The sequence below is a fragment of the Leptodactylus fuscus genome, chromosome 4 (genome assembly GCF_031893055.1).
Source record: "Leptodactylus fuscus isolate aLepFus1 chromosome 4, aLepFus1.hap2, whole genome shotgun sequence".
In the NCBI taxonomy this organism is placed as follows: Eukaryota; Metazoa; Chordata; class Amphibia; order Anura; family Leptodactylidae; genus Leptodactylus; species Leptodactylus fuscus.
In genome coordinates, this window is record NC_134268.1 from 160,331,639 (window position 1) to 160,350,092 (window position 18,454).

Sequence of the window (18,454 nt, forward strand, 5' to 3'; positions counted from 1 at the left end):
GCTCTGTAGAGAGCCAGGATTTAGTTACAGGACCAAGGAACCAAAGCTATCATTGGATTGTGACTTCTGTGGACTTATTGTTATTACGGTTGATGTGACCGCCGCCGGCTACTAACTTTGTGGATTACAATAAATTGCTGTTGTCTCCCGACCTCTTGCGTCCGTGTTGATTCAAAAGACCATCCGGAGGAAGACGTATACCTTTGCTCCGTGACAATGGGTATTTACTTATTTATGTTCCTGTGTCAATCTATGGGAAGTATAATGCACTGTGAGCTTAATATATCTTCCAAATATTATGAATAGGGAAGGCAAACTTACTTGTTGGCAATGAATGTAACAGAGATAACAGGCTGGAGAGAACCATAGACTCGGCAATGTTATTAACACATTCCTGATTACTGGTGACTATATTGACTACCTGCAACATAAACACAGGAAAATAGAAGGAGATTATATTTGTATCTGTTTTAAATAACTAAATAAAATCTTTCATAAACATGTGATCATCTTTTTTAGGCTAAGGCCCCACGCTGCGGAAAATCAGCTTTTTTTGCTGCAGATTTCGTTGAGGTTTTTTAAGCCAAAGCCAAGAATGGCTACAAAAGGAATGGGAAATATATAGGAAGTTCTTATACTTCTAACTTCTACTCAATCCACTCCAAACTTTGGCTAAAAAAAATGCAGCAAAATCTGCAACCAAAGAAGCTGCGTTTCCGCAATGTGGGGCCTTAGCCTTAAGCAGTTTTACAAAAATTTCCCTAGAATTACTTCTATGATACGCACTAACTATGGTACTTCACGCAAATAACATGATCATGATGACTTCCGCTGCAATACTTTCTGTATTGAAAGGGGTATTCCAATAATATTTCATATAAATGTACTTAACTTCCAATTAGTTGTGATGATATTTTGTAATTAGTTAAATGTGGTTTTTACTAATTAACAGACAGCACATGCGCTATAGTACTGGGCACTCACTTTGGCCATTGTATTGTGGAGTGACTAGGTAATGGTTTGATTTTCTCCCAGTGTTTTTGTGGGTTTACACCAGACACTCGGGTTTCCTTCCACTCTCCAAAGACATACTAATAGGGAATTAAGGTTGTGAGCCCTACTTGGGACAGTGAATGATGAGAATATCTGTAAAGCGCTGCAGAATATGTTAGCGATAGACAAGTAAAATATATAAAATATGGGAGTGTAGATCTCAGAAGAAGCAGCACATAGGAGCGGGGTGAAGTCACAGTTACTGTGTACATGGTTGCTCAAGTTTTATAGAAAATTTTCTTTTAAGAAAACCACTAAGTAAAAATGAAAAAGAAACCAAAAAAGCAAAAGAAACAAAAAAAAACAACAAAAAACAAACAAAACACACACACAAAAGGTTATAGAACAGAATCTGTTCTATAACAGTTTTAACCATTTTTATCACCTAATCTGAAGTTTGCTGAACACATTAGATGTGTATTAGCCTAACCCAGCTTTGTTCGTCTCAGTTCAGTAAACATGCACAGCTCAGTCTTATGTGTATGGGGGAATCAGGTGAGATAGCCGTCGGCCAAAGGAGTTCTCTGGGCTTAAATTATTGATGGCCTATCCTAAAGACAGGTCATCAATATCAAATTACTGGGGGTCTGATATTTTAATTAATTATTTTATTATATTTATATAGCGTCATCATATTCTGTAGCACTTTACAGACATTGTCAGTTGCTGTCCCATGTTGGGCTCACAATCTACGTTCCCTATCAGTATGTCTTTGGAGTGTGGGAGGAATCTGGAGTACCCAGCGGAAACTCACACAAATATGGTGAGAACATACAAACTCCTTGCAGATGTTATCAGGCAGGTTTTGAACCCAGGACTCTAGCGCTGCAAGGCTGCCGTGCTAACCACTAAGCCACAGTGCTGCCATTACAAAGAGAACGCTACTGTTGGCTTCACGCTCCATTCTTTTAGATTTACACTGTCTAAATATTAGGGTATGTTCACACACCGGAAATAGAAGAGGAATTTGAGGCAAACTTGACGATGTGAAAAGCAATACCTTAAAATCTTTATGACTTGCATGTAAATTTCTAGCTTAAATGCACATTACAAATAAGCTGCATAATTTTTCCGTATCTCCATACTTGGAGAACTTCTCAGTATAACAAAGTGCTGTAAAAATTAGAGTATCTATGTAATATCCTACTAAACTGATGCATTTAGTAGCCCGTCCAAAACGTAAAACCCGAAAAGGAAATGGGGAGAAGTTGGAGCCGAAAGTAAAGCACTACCTACTTATGTAGAGTTACACAGTATATCAGATGAACTCTGTCAGCCAGTTAGCAGTCTTTAATATGATCATGTGACATACACCCTATGACACAAAAATGGGGCTCAACCATTGCACCATGAGATATGGTTGAGAGCTGCTACCTGCTTGACGTCATGTTATTCCATACCTAGTCACTTTATTTGCCACTTTGAAAGATGTTCTTTAGGGAAGGATTGTATTTACTAATGTAACCCTTAAGAAATCACAATGATGTGAGTCTATTATAGTGAGAGGTTCCCTCTAGGTGTAAAGGTCTCAATACTTAAAGCATTAGTAAATTCAGTTTTATTGAGCACAGTTGTGAATAGCGACTATTTACCTCCAAAGCAAGTTGTTGAACTTTTCCAGCTCCATGGACTCGCAGCAATGAAAAGATCAACTTGAAATGTCCAATACATTCTGTCTCCGATCCTAGTGTGGATTATAAAAAAAAAAAAACAAAAAAAAAAAACAACATTATTTACTAGAGACATGATGCATGTATATTTTACTTACTACTTATTAAACTTATAAAACAGTGCTGCAAGTCCAACTTTTAAGTCCAGTGGTTACAATATAACCCCGTAACAGTCACAATAAAACAGGAAAAGCCGTCTTCCTATAAATGTTACTTTGTTATTGTAGATTTTTAATTCATGCATCATGCCACGTAACTCAGGTGCCTTAAAGGGGTTGTCCCATTATGGACACTTATCCCCTATCCACAGGACAGAGAAAAGTGAATTATCGCATATGGCGGGGTCAGTAATCAGGAGGATGGGGGATTGTAATTATACTGTGCTTACAGTAAACCTTTTTTGTGAAGTTAAATAAATAGTCCAAAAGGTTCCAGTATTATCTAGTATCTGCCAAATGGCATGTTTTCCATGTGCTACTGGGTAAAAAGAAGTGTCACTACCTATATCTAACAGTAATAAGACAGATATACAGATGATAAAATGATCAAAATCCCAGTCAACAACAAAGACAAAACAAGAAAATGGGAGAGGGGACATAATATGTAACACATATATGGCATAGCTTCTATTTATGCTATAAATGTCTGAGATGGGAAAACCCTTTTGATGCTCGGTATTGTACACACGTTCAGTTCTACCAGTGCCATCAGCCCAGGGAGAGCAAGGACTGAAAAACAAAAAAACAAAAAAATACCAGGGTTGTGCTTGATCACATTCCTCAAAGCTTCAAGGGCCATCTCAACCTTCTGCAACCTTTCTACATGCTGTTCAGACTCCACTTTCCCAGTCTGGGTCATGGCCATGAGTGTATGAAGGTACTGTGCTTGGGATCCAATGTAATCCAGCAGACTAGCAGCAAATGCTTTTGGTACCTGGTATAGAAAATAGAGGCAAAGCACAATTCCAAATTTGTTATTTCAATAATGGTCATCTTATAAATGGATATGAGCAGGGTGCAGAGGAGGGTGACCACAATAATTAAGAGAATGGATTGCACTAAGACAGTTTATCAAAACTTTGGGTTTATCAGTCTGGAAAAAAAAAAAAAAAAAAGACTTAGGATGGGTTCACACTACCATTGTTAATGTCTGTTGCTGTCATCCACCATAAGGTGACAGCAATGGACATGAACTGGGCCAGAGTAGCTGTCACAGACTGGATCTTTGTCTGCTCCCATTGACACTTTATGTAAAACAACTTGACTGACACGGTTTACTTTTGTAATGGAAGAAAAAGTCCTGCATGCGCGCATAACGGAATGACAGCAGACAGCATTCCTCATGTTGTTTACATTAGTGTCAATGGGAACAGACACAGACTGTATCCATTACTCTGCTACAGTTAATGTCTATTGTGGTCATCCTATGATGGATAAAAGTAACGGACATTAACAACAGTAGTGTGCACCCACTCTGTCCATGAATAGACAGTGGAGAGATCTTTCCAATGATCTTTTATCACCTACTGTAGGCCTGTCACCATAACTCAAAGGTGTTCTCTAGGGCTACAGGCAATAAGGTGTCACATCAAAATACACAGGGGAATTACATTTTTTTCCGCTCTCCTTGGTGGGATTACTGGCATCCGTCTCTGGATCAACATGGCAGTAGTATAAATTTAATTGGAGGTTAAATTTGATGACCTTGTGTCTTTTTCAGGGACACAGCCTCATTTTTCACATGACGTGTCACTTTATATGGCAATAGCTTTAACTTACTCAAGTGACTCTGAGATTGTTTTCTCGTGACACACTGTACTTCATGTTACTGGTAAAGATTGATCAATATTTTTGTATTTATTTGTAAAAAAAAAAAAAAATTGGAAATTTGATGGAAGTTTTGAAAAAATTTATTAATTTTAATCGTTCTTTAATTTATTTTGGATGCTAGAAGGCTTACAAGTGTAACTGCGATTTTCAAGAAAATTTCACAAACTAGTTTTTCAGGGATAAGTAACATGTTACACTGGGTTCACACAAGCAACTGGTATCCATACTCAGGTTTCCGTCTTCTGCAGACAGAAGACGGAAACTTGTCAGACCGTGTCTGGCCGTGAGCGCCGGTGAGTGTTTTGTGCTCTCTGCGGAGAAACCATTTTTTTTAAAAAACCGGACACAAAGTCCTGCATGTCCGACTTTGTGTTCGGTTAAAAAAAAAAAAAGGTTTCGCCACGGAGAGCACAAAACGCTCACCAGCGTTCACAGCCGGACACTTTTCGAACCCATTCATTTGAATAGGTTTGAAAAATGCCTGCAGGTTTCCGTCTCCTACCCAGTTTCGGGCAAGAAAAAGAAACCTGAAAGCAGAGACCCCGGGTGCAGATGTGAACGAGCCCTTACTTTTATTCTGTGGGTTGATATGTTTTCAGTGATATCAAATTAATATTGTTTTCTTATGCATTAAGTTACGTATTTTGCAGAGTGATTTTTTTCAGCTAGCGGGAAGAAAAAGCAACACGCCCTATCTTCACGCAGATTCCACGGCTGAGTCAGACACGGCTCGAGACACCCTCCTGCTTAGGCCCATTCATTCATGCCTAATCAGGAGCAGGATGCCGCAACGGGATGCCAATGCACTGCATTGGCATCCCGTTGCGGTTAGCCGAGCAGTAAAGTCACACGGCGGAAAAGGTTTCTGCTGTGTGAACTAACCCTAAGTATTATATTTGTTTTGTACATTTTGTGTACCATATGTAAACCCTCAAATGTAAAGCACCACAGAATTAATAGTGCTATATAAATAATAATAATAATCTCAAAAGCATTCTGAAAAAGAGAAAACTAAAGACATCTACAAATTTATACTACACAATAATATATTTTTCTAATGCGGATGTTCTGTTCACACTAGCATCCATGACGCCACTTATGACACCTACAATAATTTATTTAATAGCTGCTGGTAAATCCCAACAACCCCTCTGTGGGACCCCCTGACGCTTCGGTACTGTCACCGAGAATATCCGGGACCTTACTATGTGTTGCACTTCTAATTGATCAATCACGACTTACCTCAAGCTGGAATGTGGGCTGCTCATTGTACACCCGTACAAAAATCTCCCCCACAATGAGTTCCTTGGCATGATCACTGAACACAAAATCAGCCCCATAACTTTTATCACATTCTCCCTGGAAAAGACAAAGTATAAATCTAAGCATTTTCTAAATCATATTATATATAACACATGGCAATGGGTTTCCCCACTAACTTTTAGAACAAGTGATTTCTTACCCGTCTTGTCATGCTTTCCTGTTCAGACTCAAGAAATTCCAAAAGCTCGGCTCTGGTACCATTGTTCCATATCAGGTAGGGGCTTTCGGTGTTACAGTTCAGCATTTTGAGGATCTGAGTTGTGAAACACCAGAAATATAGTAGTGATATAATGTCACAGTCATTTGTGTGCTCTTACAGTAAATATACTACATTGTTTGCCTAAGACTATATAGCCACATATAGAATAAAAGAGAACAATCTTACAATTGTACAAACTAGTACAGAAACTGGTCTTCTAATAAAGTATTCATGACTGTGTCTGCGAAATGTACAACCTCTAAATTGTATATGTATATATATGTGTATATATATATATATATATATATATATATATATATTCTAAAAGAAAAACATCTGTTTACTCAAAAGCTAAAAGAATTGCCATGATATAATTCAAGTGTATGTTAGTCCCTCCCGAAAGAGATATTACCCCTTCTGACCCCCATTTAGACATCGTACACAGTCAGCTAATACCCTGCTCTGCACTGGTGACAGGCACAAACCATGAAACAGTTGTCTGCGGATGGGACCTTCTTCCTTCTGGAAGACTGTTACTGGTCTGCCTATTATTCCCAGATTAGGCCCTTAGGTTTCTTTGAAAAAATGTTATTAATCTATAGGGAGCTACCTTCCAATAGGTGGCACTAAGAGCAAATTCCTCTTTTTCAATAATGAGGTCTTATTAGCATATTCCATACTACAAATTATTAAAATTAATCTTTGAAATGTAAAGCCAAATGAACTATGGCAGTAATAGCCAATCATAGTGTGGTAGAGGATACTACTGTGAATCCATTGTACTATACCTCTTCAGGAGTTGACACAGAGAGTCTTCTAGCAACATAAGGAGTAAGCATCCCTGCTAAACTTTTCCTTATAGCAGGATTTTCAGGGGTTTCTTGTTCGTCTGTTAAGTATCCCCCTAATCGGCTCAGCGCAAGAAGGCTAAGCTTCGCAAGACTGTTGGCAACTTCCTGTTGAAGAATGAGACAGAAGCAGTAAATCAACACGGGGTGTAATGTGGGTTCTTGACAATCAGAATTATTTCTCAATATCTTTCCAACCTAGGACTTCTGGCAGGCACACAAGAATTACAGGAATTGAGATATCTGATAATAATGGTCCAATTGCTGGGAAAACTTCTAATGCTGAAAAGAAAAGGGCCTGCAGCATTAGGTACATTGCAGCAGCCACATGAGGCTACTTGCAAATGGAAGGATCTAGGCCAAATAATCCAATCCATACATCGGTTGGATTTCCAAGACCGAACCCAGTCAGGAAACTCGGAGTGTTTACATTATATTATGTATAATCTAAAATGCTAGTTGTCCCTAGTTGCAGCGCTACCTTCCATACTGTATACAGTGCAGGACTATGATGCAGTGAATCTCCTGACTTAGCTTCCAAAATAGCACGGACGGTGTTTATGCTGGAGGTGGAGGGGATGATAAGCATCTGTGGCCTCTTTATTCTAGGCACTGGTAGTGGCCCCAATAACCGGGCTCCCAGTTGTCACACCATAATCTTTCTAGATTTTCGCTAAAGCCATTAAAAAACAAAATTACAGAAGTACCACTAACATCTAATACTACAACCAAACTCAAATGTAACTGCAATCTGTAGTTCTGGAGACGCATTGGGTCAAGCACATACCTGCTGATTTGTGTCTTCATTCTTCTGAATACCACTTTCTTCCAATGTAAAGTCATAGTTGAAAGGATAAATAAGCAGATGCCACAAAATCCCTGCATGGAACAAATGTGTTTGCAGAAAGAAATCAATTGCAAAAGAGCTGACGCATTCCACGGCCAATGAAGCCAGTCTCTGGACTTTCTGTGAATACAGAAGGTTTGAGAAGTTTTAAAAAGCAAATTTCTAATGTCTGGAAACTTATTCCACGAGAGGCATAAACATGTTAAACACTCTCCAATGAACATTCAATACACAATAACTCTCTCTAGGTCTACATTCACATTTGTGTTAAAGGTGTTATTCAAGTTCCAAAAATGATCTGCAAATACCTAAACAGCAGTGCTAAATACTCACTTGTTTCCTTGTGCAGTCTTTTCTTGACTTTATTTTACTTGAGACTTCTTGTATCACTGTTATTTACATGCAGTGAATCTGTGAACAAACTACATTTCCCATGATTCTCATGCGTTCTGAGACTCTCTGTGTTTTCAGCATGTGACCTCAGATGTGACTTATTACCTGTGATTTCATTGCAAGGGAGAGTGGAGGGGTACACAGAGAGTGAGAGCAGGCAGATGCATCATGGGAAATGTAGTTTGTCCACAGATTCACTGCACTTAAATAACAGCAATACAAGGAGTCTGAAGTACATTAAAACCAAGAAAAGGGTACGAAAGTGAAAAGTGAGTATTTAGCACTGCTGTGGGTGTATTTGCAGATAATTTTTGGAAGCTGGATAACCCCTTAAAGATATCAGTTTTTCTGTTTCATAGAAAGAAAACCAAAAGTGATAAAAATGCTTTTAATGTTAGAAACTATTTCTCTTTCTCAGTGACAACATAATCTAGGGCTTCCAATTGCAGTCAAGACCCTAAGGATGGCTGTGCCAATAGCCAGGAACATAAAATAATATATATGAGGCAACTTAATTAAAATACGTTCATGCTCTACATTGATTCTTCTGTTATCAGAGTTAGTTTATTGTCTCGGATTAAGGCTTGTGTTTTGGGACAGTTCCAGAATTATTCAGTTTTACAGAATCCTGAATATTTGCTTAGCATAAGATTGGGTAGTCAGAATCTGGATAAGAGAAACACATAGCTTTTCTAGTCTAGAAGAAAAGCTACAGTAAACTAAAAAGTCAACTGTTATATTATTTAATCTGTAGAAAAACAAAAACCATCAATGAATAGGTTTTATCCGGCTTCCATACCACTACACACAGTATAGGTAACATAGCAGGACAGAACTTACCTTGCCATAATACAATACTCTACAGATATCTTTAATGATGTTTGGCATCTCTATGATCTTCTCTCTGCACTCCTCAAACTGAGCCGCCACACTGTAACACTTACATATATGTCCACACACCTAAAAAAAAAAAAATCATGGAAGTTACCATTAACAGGGAAAAAGGAGAGGTGGACGCTTTTCTTGATACCAGTGGCCCAGCGGCCTAACATAAGATCAACAGATCCGTCTGGCTGGAGTCTTTATTACTTAAAATGAAACTTGGCCAAAACTGGGTCATCTCATCTGTTGTCAAAAGGACTTTACATCTTTGTGGGTAATATTTCAGCTATATTGTCATGGAATAAATCACATACTGATTAGAGATGAGCGAACACTAAAATGTTCGAGGTTCGAAATTCGATTCGAACAGCCGCTCAATGTTCGTGTGTTCGAACGGGTTTCGAACCCCATTATAGTCTATGGGGAACAGATACTCGTTAAGGGGGAAACCCAAATCCGTGTCTGGAGGGTCACCAAGTCCACTATGACACTCCAGGAAATGATGCCAACACCTCTGGAATGACACTGGGACAGCAGGGGAAGCATGTCTGGGGGCATCTAACACACCAAAGACCCTCTATTACCCCAACATCACAGCCTAACAACTACACACTTTCCACATTCAAAAAAACCTCTATCAAAGTGGGAAAATACCTGGAAACCTTCTTTACTCCCCAAATGGATGGACACAAACCCCAATTTAAGCTCAACAAACAGTAACAACCACCCCTTTAAATCACGTTCCCATGACAACCACAAATGGAATAGGCAATGGGAATTCCAAAAGCCCTCACCCTTAACTGTCATTTTGAGTGTGTGTGTGTGTGTGTGTGTGTGTGTGTGTGTGTGTGTGTGTGTGTGTGTGTGTGTGTGAGATGTGGTAAGACCTTCCAAAATTCACTTTTCTAGCCCTTAACATGAGCCCTTCCAAACAAAGTTACAGGACCTTAAGCTGAGCTACCAGCAGAGATTGAGGCCCTTGGCATGAGTAGAGCCTTGCACCAGCAGTGTTTTTGGCACTTAGGGTGAGTTGAGCCTTGTACCAGCGTGTGTCCCTTAACATCAGGCGGGCCCTAAGTTCTGCGCTTTGCACAAAAGTTCCACATTAACTAGGCTGAATGGTACAAAGATTAGTAGGCCCGAGAACCAGGAACAGGTCTTGCAATGGCTGTCGGATAACGCTTAAAGCACATTGTCCACCAGCCAGTCAGCCTCTACCTCCTCTTACCCAACAGTCTTGTCCTCCTTCCACCCAAAATTCCCAATCTTCCCAGAACAATAACCCCAACTGTCCCTGCTCCCCAGAGCTGTTCTCCCTTCCTTTGACTGTACCGCAACCTGCCCCTCCATTTCGCGATTCCACGGACCTAACAGACGAGTATCTGTGTCCAGATGCTCAAACACTAGAGTCTCCTCCATTCCATCTCCGGTCGATTTGGTGGCGGATGACCAGCAACCCACCCTCATCGACGACGATGAGACGCAGTTGCTGTCAGGGCAGCCAGTTGACATGCGCATTGTGCAGGAGGAGGAGGCGAGACAGGAGTTGGAAGAGGAGGTGGTGGACGACGAGGACACCGACCCCACCTGGACAAGGCGGATGTCAAGCTGGGAAAGTAGTGTGGATGTTGAGGCAGGTGCAGCACCAAAAAGGGTAGCTAGAGGCAGAGACATGTCCAGAGGCAGAGGTCAGCTGCTTTGCCGAAGCCAGGCCAGACCCGGAATGTCCGAAGATGTTCCCTTTTGTACCCAGCCCAGAAAAACTCCCCCATCGAGGGCACGTTTCTTGAAGGTGTAGAGTTTTTTCAAGGAATGCGCCGAGGATAGATATAGTTTCGTCTACACAATTTGCCTCTCGAAATCGAGTAGGGGCCCTGAGAAGAGCAACCTGTCCACCACTTCAATGCACCGTCATTTGGAATCCAAGCAATGGAATCAGTGGCAGGCAGCAACGGCAGGACAAACGTCGCCCGCCGTTCATGCCACTGCCTCTGCTCACAGTGCTGGTGATGCACTCCAGAGGACGAGCCAGGACATCACTTCATCTGCCTCCGCCACTTTGTTGACTTCTCCCTCATCCTCCCCTGTTTCTGTCTTATCTCCTTCTCCTGCACCATCAAAGGCACCATCAGGCGCTTCTTTACAACAACCCACCATCTCTCAGACATTGGAGCGCCGGCAGAAATACACCGCTAACCACCCACCCACGCAAGCCTAGAACGCCAACATCGCTAAACTGCTGGCCCAGGAGAGGTTGGCGTTCCGGCTTGTTGAAACTCCCGCCTTCCCGGACCTGATGGCAACTGTGGCACCTCACTATGCCGTCCCTAGCCGTCTCAACTTCTCCCGGTGTGGCGTCCCCGCCTTGCACCAGCACGTGTCACTCAACATCAGGTGGGCCCTTAGTTCCGCGCTTTGCTGCAAGGTCCACTTGACCACCGACACTTGGACAAGCGCCTGTGGTCAGGGATGCTGCAGTGCTTATCTTTAATGACAGGCAGGGTGAATGTGGTGGAGTCTGGTCCCCGGGTGCAAAATGGGGTGGCCTATCTCCTCTCCCAGGCCAAAATTCATGGCAGGAGTAGACTGAAACCCTACGACGCTGCAACCTCCACCACAGCTACTAGCGGCAAACGCTAAAACACTGGTGTGGGGAGACGTCAGCAGGCGGTGCTGAAGCTCATCAGCTTGGGGGACAGACAGCACAGTGCCTCCGAGGTCAGGGATGCCATCCTGGCTGAGATGGCATTTTTTTTTCCCTGCTACACCTGGGGCCTGGCATTTTTACGCCTGTGATAATGGCTGGAACCTGGTAGCGGCTCTGGAGCTTGCCAGCCTCCAACACGTTCCATGTTTGGCCCACGTCTAACCTAGTGGTGCAAAGTTTTTTAAAAACATACCCAAATGTACCGAAGCTACTGTTGAAAATGCGGCGCTTGTGCGCCCACTTTTGCAAGTGCACAGGAGTCGCTGCTAGCCTAAAAACACTCTAGCAAGGCCTACATCTGTCCAAACACAGGCTGTTGTCCGTCATTCACACACGCTGAAACCCTACAATACCATATCTTGAGCAGGGTGTGTGAGCTGCACAGACCTTTGATGGAGTTCCATCTACAAAACCCAAGGGTTCCTCAAAGTCAGCTCCCAAAGTTTCTGCACCATGAGTTTCCAGGGGTGGCAGAGTTATGGCTAGGGGCAGAGGCATGGATAGGGATGATGTCTAGGGGCAAAAGCAGTGTGGATGTGGAGGCAAGCTAAGCAGGAAAAACTGGGGGTACAAGCTAAGGCATGGACTGGGGTGATGTCTAGGGGCAAAAGCAGTGTGGATGTGGAGGCAAGCTAAGCAGGAAAAACTGGGGGTACAAGCTAAGGCATGGACTGGGGTGATGTCTAGGGGCAAAAGCAGTGTGGATGTGGAGGCAAGCTAAGCAGGAAAAACTGGGGGTACAAGCTAAGGCATGGACTGGGGTGATGTCTAGGGGCAATAGCAGTGTGGATGTGGAGGCAAGCAAAGCAGGGAAAATGGTGGCTAGAGGCAAAGGGATGTCCATAGGCAGCAAGGGCAAAGATGCAAAACTCTCCCCTGTTTCAACAATTTTCCTGACTTGTCTCCCCACAAAACATTCCTGGGAGGAGGGCTGAAACACCACCCTCCTCCTCCTCCGCTGTTAGATTGACCCCAGCTACGAGCTGAAAACGCTGCAACACTGGTGTGGGGAGACGTCAGCAGGCTGGGCTGAAGCTCATCAGCTTGGGAGACGGACAGCACACTGCCTCTGAGGTCAGGGATGCCATCCTGGATGAGATGGCAATTTGTTTATCCCCGCTGCCCCTGGGGCCAGGCTTTTTTGTCTTGTTGGAGGGCTCTGGAGCTTGCCAGCCTCCAACACGTTCCATGCCTGGCCCACGTGTTCAATGTAGTGGTGCAATGATTTTTAAAAACATACCCCAAATTAGCTGAGCTAAGGGTGAAAGTGCGGCACTTGGACACCCACTTTCCCAAGTCTACAGTACCTGGAGCTAGCCGCAATACACTCCAGCAAGGCCTACATCTGTCTGAAGCACCTACTGTTGTGCGAGGTCACCACACGCTCTAACCCTAGATACCGTATGTTCAGCAGGGTGTGTGAGCAGCAGAGACCTTTGATGGAGTACCAGCTACAAAACCCAAGGGTTCCTCAGAGTCAGCTCCCTCACTTTCTGCACCATGAGTTTCCATGGGTGGCAGACTTATGGCTAGAGGCACAGGCATGGATAGGGGTGATGTGTAGGGGCAAAAGCAGTGTGGATGTGGAGGCAAGCTAAGCAGCAAAAACACAGGCTGACAGGCTGACTTTCACCAAAATGAACAGACAATGGATAGACTCATCATATACATGTCAGTTACATGACAAATTTAGTGCAATTTGCAAGTCCAAGATGGGTTGGAGATCTGCGGAGAGGAATCTCACCACCTCTTGCGGGTGCCATCATTTGGAAGGCAAGCCCTGGGCTCAGTGGGTGAGAGCAAGCGCAGGATAATCGTCGTTTGGCCTGGCGGCCACTGCCTCTCCCACTGTTGACAGGGCTGGCGCTGCAGTCCAGACCAGCAGCCAGGACACCTCCACATCTGCCTCTGACACTTTGGGGAGTTCACCCTTATCCTCACCTTTTCCTGCCATTTCTCCTTTTGCCCGCGCCATCATGCGCCTCTTCCCAGCAACTCCCCATCTCCCAAGCCTTTCATTTCATGCTAAAGTACAGCGCAACCCACCCACATGCCCAAGGCTTCAACGGCCTCATCTCAAGAAATCTGGCCCAGGAGATGTTGGAATCCCGGCTGGGGGACACTCTGCCCTTTTTGGGCAGAGTGTCTACTGCGCCACCGCACTGTGCCGTCCACACCAGCACTTTCCCCCAAACATGAGGCGGTCCCTAAATTCAGCGCTTAGCCCTAAAGTTCCATGTGACCAGTTACGAATGGACAAGTGCATGCGGACAGGGACGCTACCTTTCAATTTGGGCACAGTGGTTGAATGTAGTTGAGGCGTGGACCGGGTCGCAAAATGTGGTGGCCTGACTTGTCTCCCCACACAACATTCCTGGGAGGAGGGCTGAAACACCACCCTCCTCCGCTGTTAAATTGACCCCAGCTACGAGCTGGAAACGCTGCAACACTGGTGTGGGGAGACGTCAGCGGGCCGTGCTGAAGCTCATCAGCTTGGGGGCCAGACAGCACACTGCCTACAAAGTGAGTCATGCCATCCTCGATGAGACGGCAATGTGGTTTTTGCCACTGCACCTGGGCCCAGGCATGTTAACATGTGTGATAATGGCCGTAACCTGGGATTGGCTCTGTAGCTTGGCAGCCTGCAACATATTCCATGCCTGGGCCACGTTTTTAACTCATTGCTGCTAATCATTTTAAAAAGGTACCCCAATGTTCCTGAGCTACTGGTGAAAGTGTGGCGCTTGTGCGGATAGTTTTTAAAGTCTATAGTTGCCGCTGCTAGCCTCTATGCACTCCTACAACGCCTGTACCTGCTGGAACAACGGCTGTTGTGCGACGTCTCCACACTGCTGGCACTAAACATATCATTTGTTGAGCAGAGTGTGTGAGCAGCACAGACCTTTGATGTAGTTCCAACTCCAAAACCCTCGGGTTCGTCAAAGTCAACTCCCTCAGTTGCTCAACCATGAGTGGCCATGGGTGGCAGACTTATGTGAAATCCCATCCCATCCATTGCACTGGACACGAAACATTAGCATGCGCTCAGCACAACTTCGGATATGGCAGCTGCGTTAAGCAGGGTGCAGGGTACAACACAGACCAGGCCCGAGCACCAGGAACAGGTGTTAGAAATACTGCAGCATCCGCCATTTCCTTCCAATTTTGGGGTTTTGGACCCGCCACCGACTTGTCTGGACCTAAGTGGGATCATGAGACACAGTTGCATTCAGGGCAAGCTGTGGTCATGTGCGGTTTGCAGTAAGGAGGCAGTGCGCAATTGGAAGAGGAGTTGGTGGATGACGAGGCCACCGACCCCACATGGACAGGGGTGATGTCTAGGGGCTAAAGCAGTGTAGATGTAGAGGGAAGCTAATTCAACAAAAAAAAACAGGGTAGAAGCAAAGGCATAAACTGGGGTGATGTTTAGGGGCTAAAGCAGTGTAGATGTGGAGGGAAGCTAATTCAACAAAAAAAAACAGGGTAGAAGCAAAGGCATAAACTGGGGTGATGTTTAGGGGCTAAAGCAGTGTAGATGTGGAGGGAAGCTAATTCAACAAAAAAAACAGGGTAGAAACAAAGGCATAAACTGGGGTGATGTTTAGGGGTGAAAGCAGTGTAGATGTGGAGGGAAGCTAAGCAGCAAAAACAGTGGGTAGAAGCAAAGGCATGCAAAACTCTACCCTGTTGGAAGACTTATTCCTAGGTCTGGAACACGTTAATGGCCCCCCTGGACAAATTACTGCCACTCAGGGGCCTAGTGTCACCAGGAGGGACAAGTATAGGCGCATGTTGTGGGAATACCTGGCCGACACCAGCTCTGTCCTCTCCGATCCCTCTGTGCTCTACAGCCTAAACTTATTTTCTCATCTTTTTTTCTGCACTGCACATCTCTTGCCTGCTTCCTTTGGGATCTTACAAGTGGTGGTCCACTTCCAAAGATGGTAATTTCACTAGACAGTGTAACGGGAGTAGCTGAGGGATCGCTGTCTTAACCACTTTTTGGCACAAAATTAACTTCCAAAGCCAAATATGGTGCAAGTATATGATGCAAGGACACCTACACACCTATCTCTGACACATTGGGGAGTTCACCCTCATGCGCCCTTTTGGCCTGCACCATCATGCGCCTCTTCCCAGCCACTCCACATTTCCCAAGCTTTTCATTGCAGGCAGAAGTACAACACAACCCACCCCCATGCCCAAGCCTTTAACAGCCTCATCGATAAACTGCTGGCCCTGGAGATGTTGGTGTTTGTTTATGCTTCTGGAGACCCAGGCCTTCCGTCAGCAGATGGCAGCTGGGGCACCTCCCTATGCTGGGCCTAGCCGTTACTACTTCTCTTGGTGTGCTGTCCCTGCCTTGCGCCTGCATGTGTCCAATAACATCAGTCGGGCCCAGAGCTCTGCGCTTTGCTGCAAGGTCCACTTGACCACCGACACATGGACAAGCGCCTGTGGTCAGGGATGCTGCAGTGCTTATCTTTAATGACAGGCAGGGTGAATGTGGTGGAGTCTGGTCCCCGGGTGCAAACTGGGGTGGCCTATCTCCTCTCCCAGGCCAAAATTCATGGCAGGAGTAGACTGAAACCCTACGATGCTGCAACCTCCACCCCAGCTACTAGCGGAAAACACTGTAACACTGGCATGGGGAGATGTCAGCAGGCCGTGCTGAAACTGATCAGCTTGGGGGACAGACAGCACAGTGCCTCCGAGGTCAGGGATGCCATCCTGGCTGAGATGGCATTTTTTTTTCCCTGCTACACCTGGGGCCTGGCATTTTTGCGCCTGTGATAATGGCTGGAACCTGGTAGCAGATCTGGAGCTTGCCAGACTCAAACACGGTCCACGCATGGCCCACGTTTTCCAACTTGTTGGTGCCATGTTTCTTTAAAACCTACACCATTGTGCCTGATATACAGGTCAAAGTGGGGCCATTTTCGTAAGTGAGAACTAGCCTCTGCTAGGCAGAAAACATTCAGAGCACACTCCTCTCATCTTCGCACCGTTGGCTGGCGGAGGAAGACGAGGGGGTTGGAGTGGCATCTGATGTCCCTGTCCCACACGAGGCTAGAGGGTGCACTTCAGTGCATCCCATTGCTTCACCACAAATGGTGTGAAGGGGAGTGGAAAATGGAGGAAATGGAGAGTGACCCTTACAGTTGGGGCCAGCAAAGGCATGCCAAGTAACACACTGGCACACATGGCTGACTTCATCTTGGGTTGCTTTTCAACACATATTTCACATCATGAAGAACAAATAATACTGGATTTTTACAAGCCTCGAACCCCGGTCTAGGTCTAATGTCTGTTCCTTTCTTATATTAGGGGAGAGGGAAAAAAAATTACTTCAGTGATACGTTTAGCGTACATAGACTGACTATTAATGTGTATCCCACTTAGTGTTGTTAGGGTTACACACCGTCACAACCTGGCTAAAGCTTCTATAGCTGTTAATAAAGTCAACATAACTTTACGGTATCCAAAAAGACAGCTGGTACCGACAGAGAGCAAGACAAATGTCAACCAAAGCTGTGAGCTCTGAACACCCACAGTGACTTTGGCGTCATCATCATTATAAGGGAGCGGGTGGTAATAAATAACTTGGCAGTGCCTAAAACCCAAAAAGCTTATACAACTATATTTACATTAAGATACACAAATGACACTTTTCAGTAGCATGTCATGAGACAAGCTGATAAGCTCTTCCTTTGTGCAGTGCTATTTGAAAGTTAAACGCTGCCTTTATTTTAATTCTGGAGAAGGTGCAGACATTTGATTTAGAACATGTTGTCTTCATTGTCCAAATCCTCTATATAGGTAACGTGTTTTTCGGGCCGAGCTGTCTGGGAACGAGCTGGTGCAGCACTGACAACCTGGGTGAATATGGCAAGAGCCTGAGATGTAGGGTGAATGAATCCCCAAATTATTTGTGGAATTCCCAGTGAGACAATGGCACTGTATAGCAGTAGCAAAAATTGTGGGTGCACGTAACCCCCATATATTCTTTGAATTCCCAGTCAGACAATGGCACTATATACCAGTAGTAAAAATTGTGGGTGCACATAACCCCAATATAATCTTTGAATTCCCAGTGAGACAATGGCACTGTATAGCAGTAGCAAAAATTGTGGGTGCACGTAACCCCCATATATTCTTTGAATTCCCAGTCAGACAATGGCACTATATACCAGTAGTAAAAATTGTGGGTGCACATAACCCCAATATATTCTTTGAATTCCCAGTGAGACAATGGCACTGTATAGCAGTAGCAAAAATTGTGGGTGCACGTAACCCCCATATATTCTTTGAATTCCCAGTCAGACAATGGCACTATATACCAGTAGTAAAAATTGTGGGTGCACATAACCCCAATATATTCTTTGAATTACCAGTCAGAAACTGGCACTATATAGCAGTAGCAAAAATTGTGGGTGCACATAACCCCAATATAATCTTTGAATTCCCAGTGAGACAATGGCACTGTATAGCAGTAGCAAAAATTGTGGGTGCACGTAACCCCCATATATTCTTTGAATTCCCAGTCAGACAATGGCACTATATACCAGTAGTAAAAATTGTGGGTGCACATAACCCCAATATATTCTTTGAATTCCCAGTGAGACAATGGCACTGTATAGCAGTAGCAAAAATTGTGGGTGCACGTAACCCCCATATATTCTTTGAATTCCCAGTCAGACAA

The 18,454-nt window shown here is 44.2% G+C and overlaps 1 protein-coding gene across 2 annotated transcripts in view; it reads right to left on the bottom strand.

The window, feature by feature from the left end:
• The window catches only part of DNAJC13 (DnaJ heat shock protein family (Hsp40) member C13), a 122,750-nt gene that overhangs the window by 15,893 nt on the left and 88,403 nt on the right, over window positions 1–18,454 (bottom strand). For both annotated transcript variants that reach the window (XM_075271278.1, XM_075271277.1), the window contains 8 exons: window positions 9,003–9,122; window positions 7,710–7,889; window positions 6,863–7,030; window positions 6,015–6,128; window positions 5,795–5,911; window positions 3,479–3,656; window positions 2,646–2,737; window positions 322–421 (listed from right to left, as the gene is read on the bottom strand). In XM_075271278.1, the coding sequence (XP_075127379.1) occupies window positions 322–421; window positions 2,646–2,737; window positions 3,479–3,656; window positions 5,795–5,911; window positions 6,015–6,128; window positions 6,863–7,030; window positions 7,710–7,889; window positions 9,003–9,122 (1,069 nt within the window). The remainder of the gene's footprint in view (window positions 1–321; window positions 422–2,645; window positions 2,738–3,478; window positions 3,657–5,794; window positions 5,912–6,014; window positions 6,129–6,862; window positions 7,031–7,709; window positions 7,890–9,002; window positions 9,123–18,454) is intronic.